This window comes from Diabrotica virgifera, chromosome 4 (assembly GCF_917563875.1).
Source record: "Diabrotica virgifera virgifera chromosome 4, PGI_DIABVI_V3a".
NCBI lineage: Eukaryota > Metazoa > Arthropoda > Insecta > Coleoptera > Chrysomelidae > Diabrotica > Diabrotica virgifera.
The window spans coordinates 239,032,072-239,050,496 of NC_065446.1; the positions used below are offsets into that span (position 1 = coordinate 239,032,072).

General features: G+C 34.3%; 1 protein-coding gene across 7 annotated transcripts in view; it reads right to left on the reverse strand.

Annotated features, from left to right (window-relative positions):
- Window positions 1-2,205: 2,205 nt before the first annotated feature.
- The window catches only part of LOC114327060 (endothelin-converting enzyme homolog), a 167,437-nt gene continuing 151,217 nt past the window's right edge, over window positions 2,206-18,425 (reverse strand). For all 7 annotated transcript variants that reach the window (XM_028275587.2, XM_050648818.1, XM_028275573.2 and 4 more), the window contains exon 13: window positions 2,206-13,604. In XM_028275587.2, the coding sequence (XP_028131388.1) occupies window positions 13,428-13,604 (177 nt within the window). In that variant the 3' untranslated portion in view covers window positions 2,206-13,427. The remainder of the gene's footprint in view (window positions 13,605-18,425) is intronic.

Below are 18,425 nucleotides of genomic sequence, written 5' to 3' on the forward strand. Positions count from 1 at the left end.
TTTTAATACTTTATTATAAGTATATTATAATAAAGCTTATATTATTAAAACCTTAGAAAGACCACAGTAAAATTTAACTATTATTAAATCCTCAGGTAATCGTCAAAATCGTGCATTTAATATTTATTAACTGGTATAATAAATGGGACTGGTTAACCGGGTCTATTAAGAGGGAAAAAGTTTTTTGTGTAAATTAAAACTTTTTTGCTAAACAAAATATAGTAACTGCTTTAGATAGAGCTCAAAAAGAGGCCATACTTACTTACAATAATCAGGTTTTGGAGAATAGGATGAATTTAAAAAGGCTTATCGATATAACACTATATTTGCCTTCGCAAGAATTAGCTTTTCGCAGACACGATGAAAGTGATGATTATTCCATTAATCGCGGCAATTACAAGAAAATTCTATCGTTGTGGGGTAATTATGACTCAAAATTCGAAAAATTTCGTTAATTTTAGATTTAATCCTGTTTTTATAAAGTTCCTTTAGTAACAATAATATTATTAAAAAATACAAAATACAAAAAATACAAAAATACAAAAGCTATTCTACATCTCAGTTATCAATGCAAGCATGCGGTAAGAGGGAGGGTCCCCGTAAGGTGAAATGTAAATAAAAATGGTCAAAAACAAATGGAGCCTTAAATTACTTCTTTTGGTGCATTTTTTTGCTAGTGCAAATTTGTCTAGATTTTTTATAGTTAGAGCCTCCCCTATTGTAAAACTCACGAGCCGCCACTGGTTTTTTATCTAAATAAGCGGACAGGCGATGAATGCAAATTGCAGATTCTCCTAGCTCCACTATTTATCGTTCTTTTTGCTTTATAAATTTTTAAAAGCTCAGATTATAGATAGTTACCGAAAACTCTGCATTCCGACCTAAAACAAAATTTTCTCTTTTGTGTGAAATTTGTCTAAAATGGCATTTGTTTTTTATGTTTTACATCTAATATCAGATGATCAGATCTCCTTCACGGTGGTCTGAATTAATTTTAAAAAAATTGCAGGATCTTCCCTTCTAGAAGCATCTCACAAAACTCAAAATGGAAGGGTTATATAATAAAAGTTAATCAAACATCATGACATCACCATATCCTTGCGTAGAATACAGTGGCGGCTCGTGATTTTTACAATAGGGGAGGCTATACTTAACTGTAAAATATCTAGACAAATTTGCACTAGCAAAAAAATGCGCCAAAAAATGTAATTTAAGGCCCCATCTTTTGACCATTTTTTATTTACATTTCATAATATCATCCTAATTCATAATTTCATGATATCATCATTTTAAAAATAGTTAGTCTAATAGTAAAAGTTTAATACTAAAGTTTGTGTCGTTTATTTGTTAACAATTCCATCTATTTGTAAATAGATACCTATGCATATCAAAATAAATACAGATTTGAAGTCTTGCAGTCCATACATAATGAAGCTTCAAATTTTTAAGATACTCAACTGAATTTTTTTAATTCTAAACGCGGCCTACTGCGAATTCAAAAACACGATAAATTACCGATATTTTGCTTTGAGTTAGAGATATCGGAAAAAGTTATTTGAGCAAGTTGTTTCAAATATTATTATAACCCCACATACCAAATTTCATAACAAAATTCGCACTTTTAGATTTTTCATTATATTTAGTCAGGACCCTAAAATTCGTTGTCCCGAGACGCACCCAACCACCCAACGGAGCTGAGAAGCTACACTGCCTCCCTTGGTATATCTCCGGGCAACGTGTGATGGCGCCGTAGATGCCACTGTTAGGAGACCGGGTCTCCTTAAACGCCTGCTGCGCTGCACGGAGCATTAGCAACGGAGAAAGCTGGGCTTCTCGGCTCCGTGCTCCGTTCATGCATCTCGGGATAACCCAGGGTCCTGCCTACAATAATATGTAATAAAACTGAGACGCGATCATGCGTTCTAATGCTAATGCTCCGTACGTATGGATAATTAGTGATAATATGGAATTTACACGTTGTATAATAGTGAGAGTAATTGTTGTTTTCGCGATTCATGATAAACAAAACAGTATAGAGTGTGTAAAAAATTTATGGGGAGGCTGAGCCTCCCTTGCCTCCTCTGACGAGCCGCCACTGGTAGAATAACATAAGAGGAGGTAGCCAAGGAAGAGGAGATACAAGAAAGGAGAAACACTCGAAGAAGCAAAATGTGCTGAAACTTATTTTTATAAAAATGAAACTACTTTTATTTTAAATATTTACATATATTGTATCACAGTAAAAAATATACACAGTTTACACAAATGTTCATCTGTTTTTTCCTAAAACTGAAAAAATATAAATACCTATTTAAAGAAAAATTAACTAAATAGATGATATGACGTTTTAAATAGATTCAACAGCTTTAAAAAACTAACAGACATCCAAAAAACTTTAAAAACGACCTCGTGTAGAGGTTTTTACTAAACTATTAAAAAAATAGGTACCTACTACTGAGCACTGGGGTTATTTTTGGGGAGTCTTCCAGGTTGTTTCTTAAATAGAGGCATTCATTATTCAAACAAAGATAGCCAGGGAAAGGTCAGAGTCTAAGATATCCAATGATCTTCTTCTTCATAATATACCATGTCCAATTTTGAGCTTAGGATCACAAATATCTAACACAGTGAGAATGAGAAAAAATAACTAAATTCAATCTTTGGTATGAGAAGAGATTTATCTTTAAGAGCAGTCAATGTCAAGATATGGCCATCAGTATCGATGAAGATAGATTAAATTAGAGGTTTTCAGATGATATTGTATTAACCCATTCGCTGTCGATCAAAGAGGATGGAACTCTTCTAGGGGCCATCCTGTTGAAAGGCACCTGACTGAAGTAACCATATCACGCGCTGGTGCGTGATTACACGCACTTACAAGCCACAATTTCTATGATATATTCGTTTAAAAGTCTGACAAAAGAGCGGAAACAAAACTATTCACAATAGTAGGTACTATACAACATACAGATACTTACAAATAACTGGGATAAGGGATCAAAATAAGTGAAGACGACAATTAAGTACATAAAATACATAAATGAATAGACCTGATATGGGCAGCATTTGGTAAACTAAGCCATATTCTAAAAAGTTCAATTCCCGCGTATCTCAAACGAAAGATTTATAACCAATGTGTTGCCCATACAAATTTATAGAGCAGATACTTTAATACTGACGCAAAGATCCGCAAATAAGAGTCACAAAACGAGCCATGGAACGTGCAATGCTGGACATGAGTCTTCGAGACCAAATAACAAACCAACAAATCAGACAAGGATTCAGACTCTCCAGACGTCATCGAGAGAAGCATGACGCTAAGGTGGAACTGGGCAGGGCGCTTAGCCAGAACAAAAGATGGAAAATGGACAAGGCGAATCATGGAATAGAGGACAACGAACTAGTAAAGAAGCCACCGACTAGATGGACGAGCGACATGGGAGGCATATCTCCAACAGTACACGCGCTTAGCTGAATTATAGTGATAAAGAAGAGATTTGTAAAAAATGGGATGCTTACTGAGAAGAAAGGATTGGGGGGTCTTAATAGAAGTGGATATAGCAAGCACTTAATCGTACTGTGCGAATGGCTCTGTGTTTTACTCGGAAGCTGGGCGTGGCTACGTTTTAGGGGATAATGGAATGGGGTAACTAACTACGAAAACAGATGGAAACTTGACAGATGTTCTTGACTGTTTTTGAACAGAGAGTTTTTAAACTTTTTTATCTTTGATATATTTTTAGATGATATATTGAACGCTACAGATTCCAGTATCAAAAAATTGATTATATCTCAAACGGCGGAATAGGAATCAAATCGTAAATAAACGCATCATATCATGTTAAAAGATAGAGGAGGAGGAGGAATCATGTTTTACATTACTGCATTGATCTCTAAGTAAAGAAACAACCTGTGCATATAAATAACTAATTATTTAACGAAGATCTTAACGATACTGGGGATATTTAGTTCATATGTAGATTATTAAAGATTGTAAAAGCTTTCGAAGCTCTAAAAAACTGATTACACCAATTAATACTGATAGATTAAATAAATTTGATAAAAACTGGCATATTTCTTTAATATTCTAAATACGATTATCATTCGGGATATCATTCTTTAATTAGATTAATTCCTAGTGATTGGTCATTTTTAAATATCGTACAGTTCGTTTCAAATTGATAGAGAAAATATTTGGCCGCCTAATTGTACATAGTCTCTAAATATAAATTTTAATTTGTGAATCCTTCTTTCAAACAAACGATAATTAGATAAAAAGTTTTCGACCTAGGCAATAGAGGGCGCTGGCTACAATAGATTGGTTGTTTTGTCGTATTGGCACACGAGTTGCGACACTAAGGCTCGGGCTCCACGAGCTACAGGTTGACACTAGCAGGAGCTGTAAAATTACGGCGGCAGTAGAGCAGTAACATTATGGCTCCATGAGAGAGGCAGTTTACAGCGCGCATAGCGTTGCTTCTTGGTCTTGGAGTGGCTCCATGAGCTTTAGTATGACCTGGTTACAACCAGTGTATCTTCTTGTGCGTGTATATAGCAGATAAAATAAAATAAATTCATTCCGATAATATAGTATGGATAATCTATCATATCAACAAAAAGTTGCTTTAAAATTGGCATTCCGCCGTCACAGATATGATGGATTCGCCCTGTTATATTTCATAGAAAGACAGAGAGACAATTAGTTCTTTTACACAACAAACTAAAAGAAATATCCTGATAAGTATTTTCGGTATTACAGGATGTCAGTGTCTTCTTTATATGTTTTAGCTATCTTTCCTTCAGCTTCAATATCTAGGTCGTCCCATTAATTTCCATAGAGGCTTTGGCATTTATTTGTCCTTGCATTAATTTTTTGACTCTATTTTTGTAGTCCTCAGTCATTCTTTTGCACTTCTAATATTAATAGTTCACTATCAAACAATGCAATACTGCCTGTGAAGCCAGGAACGAGCTACAAATAACTGCAAAAAATAGGTCTGGACCTATCCGTCCCCAACATGACCTTTACGACGCGCCTGCTTCCTCTCTGTGAGCGACAATCTACAGCTCAGTGAAGCCATCCAGTATTATCGCTGTTGTTTTCATTTATCACGCTTCATTTTACTGCTACTGCTAGCGTCAATATGTAGCTCGTGGAGCCCTAGCCTAAATAGCGAAAAATATTAATGTAATATTATTTATCGAAAAAAATATGAAGAAAATGGAATACTTAGCAATATCGAAAGAAGACGTCAAAAACTTAGAAACAGAAGAACAAGTAGAAATAAAAGGAACGAAGAATTTTAAATATTTGGACTTTATAATGTCGAAAAAGGAAACAACAGAAGCAGAAATAAAAAATAGGTTGCGACAAACAAGATATTGCATCAGACAACTCCATATTGTAATCTGGAATAAGAACATCAATGGAAAAACAAAAAAATGATATATCAAACAATAGTAAGAAGTAAGAAGCATCATGACATATGCCGCAGAAATTTGGGTCATAAACAAAAAAACCCAAAAGGGCATTCTGGCAACCGAAATGGAATACTGGAGAAGATGCTGTGGTCTCACCAGAAGTGACAGAATAACAAATGAGGAGATAAGGAGAAGAATGCAAGGGGAAAAGATGCCCTGCAATATATAGACGAGAGAAGACTAAATTGGTACGGCCACATACGCAGAGTAGAAAACACTTCTATAAACAAGGTTGCAGAATGGAGCCCAAGAGGAACAAGAAGAAGAGGACGACCGAGAAGATCTTGGAAAAATGAAGTCGACGAAGCCATGTCTAAGAAAGGTTTGGAAGACGGAGACTGGGAAGATCGAAAAAAATGGAAGTCCTGGCTGACGGAAGGGAAACGGCATTAGCTGTAGACAACCCTTTATATATATAATATTATTTGTCATGGAGGTGATTCATCAACGGAAATGTTAAAATATAGAAGAACGTAGCTAACAGACAAAATACACAAATTACTAAAAAACATATCGGAAAAGGCTGAACTACCAGTGGAATATTTAACTATTCAAGCCAACTCTTAAGACAATCAACAGAAAAACAGATGTAATTGGCCATATAAATACCAAATCAGTACAAATTAAAGTAAACGAAACAATAACCAAGTATATGACCGTCAAAAGAAAACCTCATAATGAAAATGATGTCACAATAGACAACAATACCATCGAACGTCGTTGTCTTCCTTTTTGTATGTAGGCTTTAAAGCCTGTTTCTTCTTCAATATTAGCCTCCTAAATTGTTTAAGTTATCGCACCATCTTTTTCTTGGTCTGTCAATACTTCTTCGTCAATTTGGTGACTTATCTCGTGCTATTCGTACTATCCTATCCTCTAGGATTCTACTAATGTGTTCGTTTCACTCCTGTTTTTGTTTTGTCACCCATCCATTTATGTCTTCTACATTGCATGATCTTCGTATGTTTTCGCTTCTCTCCCTATCCAACAGACTTTTCCCTGATATTCGTCGGAGTATTGTCATCTCCATTGTTTCTAGTAGTCGTCTCGTTTTAGATGTGTCAGGTCTTGTCTCCGCCGTGTATGTCAATATAGGTCTAATTGCTGCTTTATAGATTCTTGCTTTTGTGTCTTGTGTTAGGTGTTTGTTCTTCCAGATTGTGTCATTAAGAGATCCCGCCGCTTTGCTTGTTTTTAAGCTTTGTTGTCGTACTTCCTCTTCAACATCTCCGTAACTGGTTATATCTATTCCCAGATATCTAAACCTTGCTTCTTGCTTTATTATTTTCCCATCAATTTCGATTTTACATCGTAGTGGGTATTTAGATGTTGTCATACATTTGGTTTTTTCTGCTGATATGATCGTATTGTATTTCTTGGCTGTTGTATTGAAGATGTGTGTTAATCTTTGGAGATCGTCTTCTGTCTAGGCGATTAATGCAGCGTCGTCTGCATAACATATTTGGATTTCTTTGTTCCCCATTCTGTAACCATGACCTTTACGTACTGCTTCTATTATTTCGTCCATTATTATATTAAAGAGCAGTGGGCTTAACGAGTCACCTTGTCTGACTCCGCTTTGTACTGGTATAAACTGCGTTAGTTTTCCATTTACCTTTGCCTGAATTCGATTATAAAAGTAGATGTTTTCTATGGTTTGTATAATACGTCGAACGTCGATCAAAAGAATTACGTTAGTAGCGAAATTAATCCATATATTTCCAGTGGGGATCGTACATACTATACTATGCTAATAACAGACTGATGTACAGAATATTAGACCCGTATGGTAGGGGAGCAAAGTATGCTAAATGTGCAGTCACTCGAGCGCTGTGGTGACCTATTGGGTTGTGATTATTAGGTCCTAAAATCAAAAAAAGTTAAGTAAAATTTTCCATTTTAGTGGGGACTTCCCATTTTTTAATTTAATTTTCCATTTCCAACAATCGTTTTTCCGATTATAGCGCCATCTATCCATAATTCGAAAAAATGTGTCGAATAAAAGTTGCTTATTTTTACGTAAAGAATCCAAATCTGCAATAAAAATTTGGGGCTCCTATTTAAGATTTTAAAGGGGGTCGTGTTTGGTACCATTCGATAGATTTTTCAAAAATATTGAATAAGTGTATTTTGAAGTTTTCGATCTGATGTTTATTTTGCGAAATATCGCGGGATTTTTATTTGAAATTTTAAATTTACCCCCCCACTCCTCTCTGTGATGGGTCATGTTTGGTATCATTCAATAGATTTTTGAAAAATATTGAAAACGTAGTTTTTAGTTTTTCGATCTGACGTTTATTTCGCGAAATATTCGCTTTTTTCTTGTGAAATTTTGGGACTCGCCCATTTCCTTACGCCCAGCTCAAATCGTCAGATTTTTACTTAACTTACCTTATCTTAATCTGACAATTTCGAGTATTTTTAAGGATAGATTTTTTTTTTTCGAGTCCCCCTTAACGAACTCCCCTGTGTTAAGAGCCAATATATGGTAGAGGTACATCTGCAGGGTACGAGGTTTCTCTCCATATGATAATCTGACGCGCTCGAGTAACTGCAAAAATCCCCGCTTGGGCTCCCCTACCATAGTAACCTATGGTTGGAATACCGGATAATGACAAAAAAAGATGGAGAGCATATTAAGACATTCGAGAAAGAGATACCGAGAAAAGTATACAGCCCGGTGCAAAAGAAAGACCGCACGTACAGAATCAGGAGAAACAAGAAACGCCGAGATTAATGAATTGAATGAAGAACACGACATTGTAAGATTTGTTAAAAGTCAGAGACTGTCATTGCTGAGTCATTTTCAGAGACAAGAAGATACAAAATCAACAAAGAAAATATTACGATGGAACCGATAGGAAGAAAAAAAAAGGAAGACATAGAACGAGACGGTTGGATGCATAGGCATAACCAGGGGGCGGTTTTGGGGGTTAAATCCCCCCCCCACGTGGAAGAAGATCTGAAAGCGGTGAATGTAAGACAATGTAGGAGAGAGGCATAAGAGGGTTCTGAATGGACGAACATAGCCAAACAAAGACCCATCCTGGAAGGATGCAGACCCAACTGCATCCCTATTTGCCAGATGTGTCTTCCTCTTTCAGTTTTTTTAAGTCTTAAGGAAATAATCAGAAAATGTTTGGTGCCAAACGAAGAGACTGAATCGTGGTGCAAGTTGTCTTAAAGATACTGTTGGTTCTTTACCATCTTCACGTCTTACAACAGCATAGTTTGGATTAGCTTCAATTAGTTGTACTTCTTCAACGAGATGGTCATATTTGGAATGCCTCACATTCTTTTTCATAAACACTTTTCTGGGGGTTATCAACCATGAAAGAAGTGCAGTTCCATTTATAGCTTTTCTAGAATGATGAAACATTCGCTCATGAGAGGTACTGTTTGAAGCTGTACACAAGAGAGAACGAATTTAATGAAGGCCAATAAACTAAAGAAGAAGAAGAAGAAGAAGAGACTGAATTTAGTAATTATTAGGATCCTGTACAAACTACATTGAACTAAAGAGTGACATATATTTACAAAACGGTATATTCGTACCGATATAATATGCGAATGTATCGTACAAAATACAAAAAAAATCACAATTTTTGTTACTAGGCCGAGAATTTTTATCTTTTCCTCGTATACTAACTGGACATGATTTAAGAATCAATTCTCATAGAGTCCAATTTGAGCAATGAGTTTGTAAACATTGATGCATATATATCATAGATGCTATACTGGGACGAATAAGCAATTTTAAACTATAACTTTGAGACAAATGCAATGTACAATATTTGTTGTCTTAGACATTAGAGAGTTAAAGTCACATATATTTAATACAGTTAAGGTTCTTCTTCTTCTTGTGGTTGTTCTCCTTTAGTGGAGGTTAGCGACTACACTGGTAAATCTGTCTGTCTAATGCGGTTTTAAACAAGGATGTTGAATCAAGGCCGATCCAGTCTCTGATATTTTTAAGCCATGAAATCTTGCGACTACCTGGACGACCCAGTTTTCCTCCAATCTTCCCCTGGATGATCAGTAGCGCGTGACGGCACTTTTCCTTTCTCATTATGTGTCCCAGGTAGCTAACTTTGATGATCTTTAGCAGCTTCCTATCTGCACCTATTCTCCTCAGAATATTCTGGTTGGTGGTGTGGGTTCTCCAAGGTATTTTCAAGATTCTTTTATAAAGCCAGAGTTCCAAGGCTTCTATGTAACTTGTTCATCAGCGTTATGTTGAGCGTCCAGGCTGTCGTTCCATACAATAGTATTGACCATACATGGCAATGTAGAAAACGACATCTAAGACTGATAATAATGCTACTATTGGAAAAACATCCATTTTTCCCAATGGTTCTAATAGTTTGATCGACCGACTTTAACTCTCTATGAACTAAACTATTATGGTAATTTTGGACTGTATTTTTGCAAACTAAATCGCCAAAACTATGATGATAACAATATTAATCCTAAAATAAAATATCCAAAATCTATATTTAAAATTACGCCTAAAAATAATTTGATTAGAATGTTTTCAAGTTCAGTGGCAATTAAGACATATTATAATTACCATTGAAAAAAGCCTTTTAGTTTAAGATAAGATGTAAGGTGGACCTGCACCTGGATCTGTTTAATGGATAAAAAATATTTAACGTATGTTAGAAATTAAAAAATAACTTTTTTTTATAAATTAAGACAAATCCGGCCCGTGCAGATTTTATTTTAGATTTTTTGGATTATTCGAAACAAAAAAGGTCTTTTGTAATTTTTCCCTTAAGTTGATAGTTTTCGAGTTTATGCATAAGAAATAGAAGTATTATCGTACATGGGATCCATCTCTCTTAAAGTTAAACTTTTGAATTCTAAGATCAATTATTTATAAGAGACCTTTTTATTGTAGCTTAGCTCTAAAGATGTTTTATAAGCCGAAAGCACTCAGCTAGGAATTATTTAATTTACACAGTTCAAACGTACACTTCACCCTGTTTACCTGAAATCTAAATTCGCCACCAAAAATGATGTATTACCCAGAGGGCGCTACATACTTCCTTCAGCGCTCATTTAATACGTTCAATTTTTTTATCCCCACTCTATATACTTTTTGAATCAAAACTTTTATTCTCTTAATGTGTTTACTTAAAAGAGGTGTACTAGATTCAACTAGAGATAGGGTCTAGGATAGTCACGAATATCGAGGTGTTGAGAAGAATAGGAAAAGATAAAGAGGTTTTAAATACAATTAAAGTCAGAAAATTATGACTATGAATCTGCAATAAATCACAAACAAGTCTGGCTAATCGGCTCTGCCAAAGCCATTTTTCAAAAAAAAAAGTCAGAAAACGTCAATATCTGGGACATGTTACGACGGGCGAGCGTTATAACTTGTTACAATTAATAATACAAGGAAGAATACAGGGTAGAAGGAGTCGCGGAAGAAGACGCATCTCCTGGTTAAACAATTTGACAGCTTGGTTTAATTGCACTTCTGCTGATCTCTTTAGAGCAGCGGTATCTAAAGTGCGAATTGCCGTGATGGTTCCCAACCTTCTTAGAGGAGATGGCACATGAAAAAGAAGAAGAAGATTTAACTGTTGTCGCTAACATAGGCGTAACCAGGGGGGGGTTTTGGGGGTTGTAACCCCCCCCATTGGGATGTACTTTCAGCTCTATACGCTTAACATCATATCCCTCAGATATTTCCAGTAGTTGTAACCCCCCCTTTCAGGTAGATGTAACCCCCCCCTTTCAGGTAGATGTAACCCCCCCCTTAGGATCATCCTGGTTACGCCTATGGTCGCTAAACTCAACTGTTTTCGAGATAAACGCATTTTAATTCTGCGATACAACATAATTTTTTGCATATTATCATTGTAGTTATACCCGAAAAATCAACTTTAAACCATAATAATTGTACCAGTTCTCATATTTAAGTCATTGCATTGCAAATTCCATTTGAAGAAATTTGCGACACATTTTTGTAAATTTTTCTGGTTTTAAGTTATTTTTCGGGTGTAACTACAATGATATTATGCAAAAAATGATGTTGCCTCGCAGATTTAAAATGCGTTTATCTCGAAAACGGTTGAGTTTAGCGAGATGAATCTAGTACACCTTTTTTAAGTAAAACTATTAAGAAAATAAAAAGTTTTGTTTCAAAAGGTATATAGAGTGTTGAAAAAAATTCGTACTTATCGTGTCTCATATACCCATGTGGCCTAGATATTTAAGTTATTTTTGTTTAATTGTGCTCACGATTTCTTTCTCTTTTCCGATTCTGTGGATTACCTCTATGTTGTTGACACGTTTAGTCCAGGATATACGAAGAATGCGTTGGTACACCCACATTTTAAATGATTCTAGTTTTTTCGTGAGCGTCTTTGTCAGCTTCCAGACCTCCGCACCATATGGATCGAAAAAATGTAGCATTTAACTAGATGTACTTTTAGGGGAAGAAACAAAACCTTGCTTATGAGGTTCTTTTTCATATTGTTAAATGCTGCTCTAGCTCGTTCTATTCTAGCCTTAATTTTTGTGCCCTGTTCCCATTTTGCATTTACGTTGGTGCCAAGGAATACATAAGAGCCTACACAGGGCCGGCGATAACGGGCCTGCAAGGGATGCACTGCAGGCGGGCGCCTCTGCATGGGGGCGCCAAAATCAGCTTTTTTCTGCTAGTGTTACAGAAAATACTAAAATAGAAAAATTAATTTTTTAAATGTTGTTTAAATTCGAAATAATTGGAATTGGTTGCCCTAATACCCTAATTTGGGTACAGCTTGAGGGTCAGATAGGTATTACTCCATTATGGAGTATGACTGGTTTGATCTTCGGGCATGTGGGTACCACTGTTCCACACAAGGGTCTCCTGATGCTAGAGCCTCATACAAGTGTGCGTAGGGGATGTGTTCAAGGGGGCAGCCTGTGCTTATATTGCAGGCGGGCACCTCATACCCTAGCGCCGGTAATCCGACACGGTCAATTAGTCTGTTGTTTATACGTAACTGTCGAGCAGGTTTGTGCAGGTTGTTAGATTAGGTTGTTGTCAGGTACTTTCAAAATTTTTTTTTACTTATGTTTTAGAGCCTTGAAAATCGTAATTTTTGTTTTTTAAGTTTTTAATTATTTATAACTCAAAAACGATCAAAATTACAAAAGACCTTTTTTGTTTCGAATGATCCAAAAAATCTAAAATAATATCTGGCTGGGCCGAAATTTTTCAAATTATTTAAAAATATTTTTTAATTAATAATTAATTATAGCCAGGACAAAATTATATCGGGAAACTCTTGTTTTATATAATTGTTAACATACTAAATTACATAATACAGTAGAGCGTCGATTATCCGAACTAATTGGGGGACATGGGTGTTCGGAAAACCGATTTGTTCGGATAATCAAACTATATTTGCCATACATATTTATCCAAAAGTGAATAAAAATCATATTTATAACTGTATATTTGTTTATACCTTGATAATGACAAATAGCAATCAAACAAAAAAGTAGAGTCTTTGCAACAACCTATTTTTGGATACACAATTGAAGAAAATTAAAGATGTTTTAAGCGTTAATTACTAACGCTTGCTCAGTACTCGAGTGAGGGGAGCGTGAGTCGGAAGTTCGGATAACCGGTCGTTCGGTTGATCGACGTTCGGATAATCGACGCTCTACTGTATATAAAATAATTTTTATTCATTAAACAGATCGGTGCAGGTCGACCTTACATCGGATCCTCTACTATTTGCTTTGGATACATTTAAAAGGACCGCCTCTTGAGCTTCATTCCGTAGAGCCGAGCAGATATGGATATTTATCGTTCATACATGATTTTGGCAGTAAGAGAAAATAGTATATACGTAAGCCTTTCTGCTCTCCAGATCTGGATCGACTTGACCTCAGAGTCATTATCTTGATTTTTAGACAATTTTATTCTGATTGTACTTAAGTTACCACACTTCACATTTGTTTGTGGGGTTCATCTTGGAACCTGGCTTGCACTGGAACTCTTCGCTGAACTCTTTGAGGTTGCTCAACGCTCCTATGACTCTGTACTTGGCTGGTGAGTGGGAATCTTTTTCTATTTGAAGCAGTGTGGCTTCGTTGGTTGCTGCTGAACACCAAACCTAAAACACATTTTTTTACAGTTAAATAACGGTCCCCAATATCCAATACAATAAATGTAACATTTTTTATATGTAAAAAGACCTTGGCGGGAAGATTTCTGGTGTTGAAGAAAAACAGAGCGTACTGAAATCATTGTGGAATCACCCTGTGGAATATTATGGCATTTATAAAATACTGAAATTAAAACCCAACTAAAGTATCATGATTCATTCGCTTATGTTGGACCATAGAAAAAATAGGTACTTTGACAACTAGCCATGTTTTTCATCAATACAGGGTGTTTTTAAATAAGTATGACAAACTTTAAGGGGTAATTCTGCATGAAACAATAATGATAGTTTGCTTTATAATCGTATAATCGCAAATGCTTTGTTTCCTAGATAGGAGGTGTTGAAATTTTTCTTACAAACTCACGATTTATTTATTGCTTTAAAACCGGTTGAGATACGCAAATAAAATTTGGTTGGTCAATAGTGAATATATATGCGGAACAATGGTGGATATTAAATTCTTAATTATATGTAAAAACATTTGCAATAACTACGTCTTAAAACTCACCAAATTTCATTAGCATATCTTAAACGGTTTTAAACCTATAAATAAATCGTCAGTGTGCAAGAAAAAATTCAACATTCCGTATCTCGGAAACGAAACATTTGCGGACATACGATTATAAAGCAAACTGTCATTATTTTTTCATGCAGAATGACCCCTTAAAGTTTGTCGTACTTATTTAGAAACATCCTGTACTGATGAAAAACGTGGCTAGTTGTTAAAGTACCTACCTAACTTTTTTATTATCCAACATAAGCGAATGAATCAAAAAGCAGAATGTTAAGAAAACCTGAGGTTATAATTGGGTTTTAATTTCAGTATTTTATAAATGCTAGAATATTACACAGGGTGATGCGAACTTTGATGAGAATGAAACACAGCTTAATTTGTACACCCGGTATACAATGAAAATTTACCTGTTTAGGAACAATATTATTACAGCGATATTGTTAAAGAATAAGGCTACAACATATTAAAAAAATCACTTAAATCGGACAACAGGTTTAGGAAATTCGAGAAATCAAAAATGACCAAATTTTTAAGTGGGCCGATTTCTATGCAAGCAAGTTTATGTACAGATATTTTATTAAATGAATTGATAAAACATATTCTGTTGTTATTCTGATGTCTAATTGAAAATTCACTGTAGAGAGATAAATATTACGAATAGTTTTTAAAAAATCTTAGTTTTGCAAATCCTTTAAAATACTAAATAACCAACAGTGGCGTAACTAGTCTAACCTGCGCCCCAATGCAAGTATTAGTCGTGCGCCCATATTCCCAAACTTATTCTCCACCCCCCAAACCTCCAACGAAACTAACAACGACATTTCTCCAGAGAAAGATTTCTCCAATCATTGATTTTCCCCGTAGTGTTAAAGTTTTTATCAAGTCTGTTAGCGAACAACCAACATGGTTCACAATACACTCCATTTAAAGACGGAGAGTAGCAAAGCCAAAAACGCTCAATTTTTTGACCAGTTTTTCACTGGTGAACCCCGTTCAACTGTACCATAGATTAACGAAAGTATGAAAAATCGACCCTTAGATCGACTTGTTGACAAACAAATTTCTTGACGCCAAACTATACCAGGCTTTGCCTATTATATCAGTCAATAAAATCCAAGACCAAGAGTTAGGCAGAACATAGGTACATAACTATTAATGACCACAACTCAGCAAGGATAGCTGCGGGGAATAGAGCATTATACTCCCTATCATCATTATTATAAGCTGTTAAAAGGAAAATCTAAAGTAAAACATGCACTTTATAGCAGCGGAAATAAATAAGCTGCTGGTATTTGAAAGCAAGGTTCTCAGAATGATATTTGGCCTTCAAAGAATCAATTGTATATATTTCTCAATAATTATATTTATATTTTAAATTAATTATTGTTATTTACTGTTTTACACCAGTTAATAGGTAAAAAAATCATCGATTTCACGTAAAAATGTTAAGCAGGGTTTTGAAGGTTTTAAACGATAGATGAGGGATAAATGATGATAATTCCGTGAAGACGTACAGCTAATTGTTCTTCTTCTTTTTTTAAACAGTTACAAAGAATGAAAAACTCAGTTTTTTGACTATAAACCGTTTCTTGTGCATTTTAGAGAAAAATGTTTCAAATAAATATTGTAGACCTTAAAAAGTTCTTTAATTTGGTGGGACAAATATTGAAATATATAAACAATTGATCGAGATAATTGTAAAAAACTCTCATTTTTGCACTAATTTATAAATGTTAATAACTGTATTTTTTGCACAACGATATTTAATTTAACTACTTTATATTATGCCAATTAAAGGGTTATTTCAGTGTGCTAAATTTCAACCAGATTGACCAAATAGTTTTTTGAGTTATTCAATTTGTTTATCCCAGAGAGCAATTGTTTAAACAACTGTTCTTGCCCTAACAGTGACTCTAGAGATATTTTACGAATCCCAATAAATTATTTGAGACTTTAGTTTTAAGGTGTATTGAAAATCTTTTAAGATTTTATCAAAATTGTTATTAAAAAAACCGTCTCAGAAAAACATTCCTTTTGAGGTTAAAAACAATTGGAATAACTTTGACAGTTTTTAAGATACACGCTTGTATGTAGGCTCACTGAAAAGCTGGTGAAAAAATACACATTAAAATTGTAAAAAGAATTTTATATGACCAATAGAAATCAAGTTAGAATTTTTTTTTCAATAAATCATATTTCCATTGTTTATAAACATTAAGAGCTGAAAATTGAATGAGTTGTTTAAGAAAATCTATATTTTATGACCCACTTCATATATTGTATATTATGCAGTGAAAAAATAAAAAGTCTTGACCCGTTAAACTGATGGTACTCGGGAAACATCGCCAACGAATGTGAAGGTGAGAATAGCTTAGTTTTATTTTTTAGAATGGAATCCCAATTTAAAAAAAAATTACAATTAATTCAACTTTTATGTGCAGAGCTCAACAAATCTAGGTACCGATCTAAAGTAGCAGATGAAGATGCAGACGTATTAATAGTGCAAACATCTCTTTACGAACATACATATGAACCTGACAAGATTGTAATAATTTGTAATGATACCGATATAATCATAATAAAGGTTTGTTCCAACTCGATACAAAACCGTTCTTGAATCGTTACGCGCATGCGCAATAACGAATAATTATGCGCAGTAACACATTTTTCGTTACTGCGCATACTCATAACCGTTCAAGAACGGTTTTGTATCGAGTTGGAACAAACCTTATATTGACGCAACTCTCTGCTCCGGACAATAACATATATTTTGAAAAAAAAAAGGCGAAAAAGGACAATCTATCTATCTATTCTAGTTGTAATAGGTTTAAACATTCTCATATAAGAAAATCCGTTGGGTTCTTAATTATTTTTACTGGGTGTGATACAACTTTTTAGATCTGATAAATATTTTTTATGACGAGAATGCTAACAAGGACGACATCATGAAAAACGGATATGATACCATTGTTGCTTTGTATTCTGCTGCAATTGATGTTACATATAAAAAAACACAATAACATATTGACATTAAATGAGTTACGATTTTTACAATTTATAAGAAATACAGGGAAAAAAATTGCGTTTATCATCAATTACAACACTGGTTAGGTAAAAAACTGGATGCTACCCATACCCAATATGAATAGAAAAAAACTGATATGGATTTTGAACCCATTTAAACCTTAGATTGTTTGACTCCTGAAGTGATATTAAAACAAATAACATGTAAATGTTCAACGGGTTGCAAAAGTACAAGATGTGGCTGTAAAAAATATGGTAGAAACTGTACGGATCTTTGTACAAACTGTGCAGTGGAAGAAGAGGAGAAAAAATGTTGCAATCGCGCTGCAGTGGTTCTTGACGATGTCGAGTCAGACTTTGTAGACGATGAACTAACTGTAACTTGCCGAGAAGTTTAGAAGTTGTAGATGTTCACTAGAATAATCAAATTAAGTTTCATAAACAATGTTTTATTTTTTCTTTTTATACTTATTAGATGCTCACCTAGACAAATATTAATAGCTTCTTTCAATTAAATTATAATAAAACAAAAGGACTTTTATATACTTTTTAATTATTGCAATTAAAATAAATAAATAATGTATTGTACTAATTTATAATTATTTTATACTTATATAAAAAATATACTTTATTTAATAAAATTTAAAGAATTTTTACGAAATACTCTTAAAATTCAATAATTTTATAGTATAATTGAATCAATTTATTTTCACGGGATTTTCCAATTTTCCCGGAAGGTGAAATTTGCACAATTTTTATTATTTACTTGAGCTACCCCAGTTAAAATAAGAAGGTTGCGCGTGCTATGGAAGGTGATAATTGATTGCAGTTTTTTTTCCAAAAAAGGAAGCGAAGCTCAAACAGTTCCCACCTTCACTTTCGTTGGTGGTGTTTCACGAGTACCGTCAGTTAACGACACCGTTATAATAATAAGTGTTTATTATTTCACTGCCTATGCAATCTATACACTAGATCATAAAATATAGATTCCCATAAATAAAATATGTTCAATTTTCAGCTCTTAATGTTCATAAACAAGGCAAAATTGATTTATTAAAAAAATACTAACTTGATTCCTATTACTCATATAAAATTATTTTTTCTTTTTTAATATGTATTTTTTCATCAGCTTTTCAGTGAGCCTACATGCAAGCGTGTGACATAAAAATTGTCAAAGTTATTCTAATTGTTTATAACCTAAAAAGTAGGGCCTTTTTCAAACGGTTTTTTTA